Source organism: Etheostoma spectabile, chromosome 12 (assembly GCF_008692095.1).
Source record: "Etheostoma spectabile isolate EspeVRDwgs_2016 chromosome 12, UIUC_Espe_1.0, whole genome shotgun sequence".
NCBI lineage: Eukaryota > Metazoa > Chordata > Actinopteri > Perciformes > Percidae > Etheostoma > Etheostoma spectabile.
This window is the reverse complement of record NC_045744.1, coordinates 26,766,317-26,769,300: the sequence shown is the minus strand read 5'-3', so window position 1 is coordinate 26,769,300 and position 2,984 is coordinate 26,766,317. Positions and strand designations below refer to the sequence as shown.

The window sequence follows — 2,984 nt, the reverse complement described above, 5'->3', positions numbered from 1 at the left end:
ATTCTCTGAACTGCAGCGATGGAACATTTTCTCGATGGGACATTATTCCATCGTGTCAGCCACACACACATAGTGAAGCTCAGATCAGACATGGACACACCGAACTCTTAGAGCAGCAGCTGGTTTCTACACAGGTTCCTGTCTAACTGTCCCTCTATCATTCCAGATGTGAGACATGAATCTCAGCTGATAAAACAGGAAGTGCTTCACGGATGCTGAATTGGGAACCAGGTTTAGGGTTCGTTCAGGAGCTGTGATGGCCTCGTTGTGGGCTGTGATGATGTGAGATCTGTTTATTCATCATGCTCGCTTGTTTTTCTTGCTGTGCCTCAAGAAGAAGAAAGACCGGTATGATTGGCATTAAGACAATTAACACATTTATGTTTTGATACATATATAATTGTCAGATCATTATGTTGATTGAGGTGTTTTTCATTGGTAATGTTTTATTACAGGAAGAAAAAACGATTAAGACAATCTCCAACAGGTTGTTCTTTACTTTATACAGTCCATGTTACTGTAGTACAGGAGGACGTAGAAATGATTTTATAGTAGTATTAAATGGTATCACTCTTTTATCAGTACCTCAGCAAAGAATAAACGTCCACCTAAAGAAGACAGAGGCTGCGGGTAAGACAGTAGTGAATTCTTCATTAAATGTTCATGTCTTACCAATGTATAAATTTTCTGTTTAAACTCAATGTATTTCTCTCTCAGGGGGGGGGCTGTGGTAATAAACACAGAGACAGTCAACCTGACACTGTGGTGAGGAAAGGTCCAGGTTCAATGAAATCCAGTGTGATGCTGGCACCTTGTACGTTGAACAGAAATGAATCAAGATCCACAGGTGAATTTTGGCACTGTGCTCCAAACGTGACCCCTGCTGGTCTCAGTCTGCATCACTATCTTACAGAGTGTTACTGGACAGAGACTAGTTCGGTCTGGACTAACAGCTTGGAGTAAGGCACAGACTAAATCCTGGACTAAGTATTGAGCCGCTCCAGGCTCTCATCATAACATCTGCTCCATCTCTCTCACCTGTACATTCTGCTGCTTGTACAGAGAGCTGCCGTTGGTGAGAACTCCTTAAAGGCCGACATTCTCCCTCCCTGTCATTACAAGCCCCAGACACACAGACATCTGTGTCTGAAGGCAGGTATGTCAGAGAGAAAACACCTGGCCCCTGCAGCCTCTTGTCTCTACTGAAGCCACTCCAGACCAAGCTTCTTCAGGACGGCTCTGCTCAACGCTCGCTCCCTTACCAACGAGACATTTCTTCTCTTCTACTGAAACCTGGCAGAGGAATACCGAGTATCTACCATCAGTGAAGTTTGTCCTGCAGACTGTAGCTCATCAGGACACCGAGCTGTCAGCCCTGATGATGGTTGGCAGGGATTTTAGAAATAGCTTTAACTGGCGATTGTTTAGCACAGAGACGTTTCACTCAATGTACTAATGTGACTCTGAAAAAGAAATCCACATTCTGATCTTGCAGAATCTCTGTCCATCTGGACCTTTGTCAAGAGAGGGACCCAAAACGTTAAAAGCAAGATTAGAATGTGGGAATTTTTCTTTTTCCAAGTTTGTGATATTCTACTGCATCTATCAGAATATTGTTTACGGTAAATAGTTCATACAAATAAACTTAATATACTAAAATTGGTCAAAGCCTTTGCTGTTTTTGACTACCAAACCACGCGCACTGGCCTTTATCGTCTAATTATACTGATTTTGTCCTGAGTTATGAAGTTGGACGTAGTTTTAATTATTAAGATTTTCATCACCACTCGGCTAAGAAAGTCGGAACGTGCATGGTTTCCAGCGATCAAGGCGAGGCAGCTTTACTCTACATTTCAACAAAGGGTAATTCAGAGCACTCAGTGTCCCTGACAGCTGTTCCTACAGATGATACAGTTCAGTTTACATAATGTGAAGAGAACAAAGTGGTATATGATATCTTTACATTTCAGCAGATCTGTCTGGTTTCCTTTCAGTGGATTTAAAAAACGTTTTTTGAAACAGACAAAAATAAGCAATACAAAAATGTATTATTATTGTATACAATATAACATTTCTTTGTCTCAAGTCCCAAAATATAATCTTTCACAAGCTTTCATATTTCAGGAAAAAAATTGACGTTCAAAGTATTTTTAACCAAAACGAGACTAGCTCGCCCATCCTTCCTCCTCATCCCGTCTCCTCCCTTTGTGCTTCGGCGCACTAACCCCCCCCACCCCCTCCTCAAATCCTTCTTGTCTGTTATTGGCTGGAACGCTGGAACACTGTTTGTGTACGCTTCATGGTGCAGGTGGGCACAGTTTGTTTTTGTTGCCGTTTGTAGACCCTGGGCTGTCTACAGAGACCACGTTGTTTTTACAGTGTGTTCTGGGGACAGGCAGCTAGCAGATAGAGAGGAGAAGTTTGCTGTATGTGACAACAAATGTTGTAGACTAAAACATGCATGCAATCGCTCAGAGCACCTTTAAGGTCATTTCCCACAAACTTTAAAATTAAATCTATACCTATAATCTTAAAGTCAACACAATAAATCAGTCCTTCCAGGATTTTGTGATGTTTTGACTGTGCAAATTCAACCAATCGCTGACTTTGGTGCGAGCCACAATTCCCCGCAACGTTTTCACAAATTTGACCAACAACCAGAGTTTCCTGCAACTTCAACCAATCCCAGCAGTCCCACATGCCAGACTCTGTAACTGCTTGTGATTATATATAGCAGGGAACCTTTAAATACTTTGTTTTTCTGACAACAAATGCAGATGCAGGAAAAACCGGAGATGAGACATACAGAACGACCTAAATTGAGGTCAGCTTTGCTTGTTATTGTCTGTGCAATGATAAGTTTAAGTCCAATAAGTTCTTTATCAAACCATATGAATATATCCCAGGCAGGATAGGAAATGAACTAATGTAAAGATCAACAAGCCACTGACAGAGGTTTTGTCTTAAATCCACCAGCCATTTTC

General features: G+C 41.6%; 1 protein-coding gene across 1 annotated transcript in view; it reads right to left on the bottom strand.

Annotated features, from left to right (window-relative positions):
- Nucleotides 1-1,846: 1,846 nt before the first annotated feature.
- LOC116699366 (tumor necrosis factor receptor superfamily member 14-like) overlaps nucleotides 1,847-2,984 on the bottom strand; it is an 11,263-nt gene continuing 10,125 nt past the window's right edge. The window contains exon 6 of the mRNA XM_032531901.1: nucleotides 1,847-1,899. Within this exon, the coding sequence (XP_032387792.1) occupies nucleotides 1,847-1,899 (53 nt within the window). The remainder of the gene's footprint in view (nucleotides 1,900-2,984) is intronic.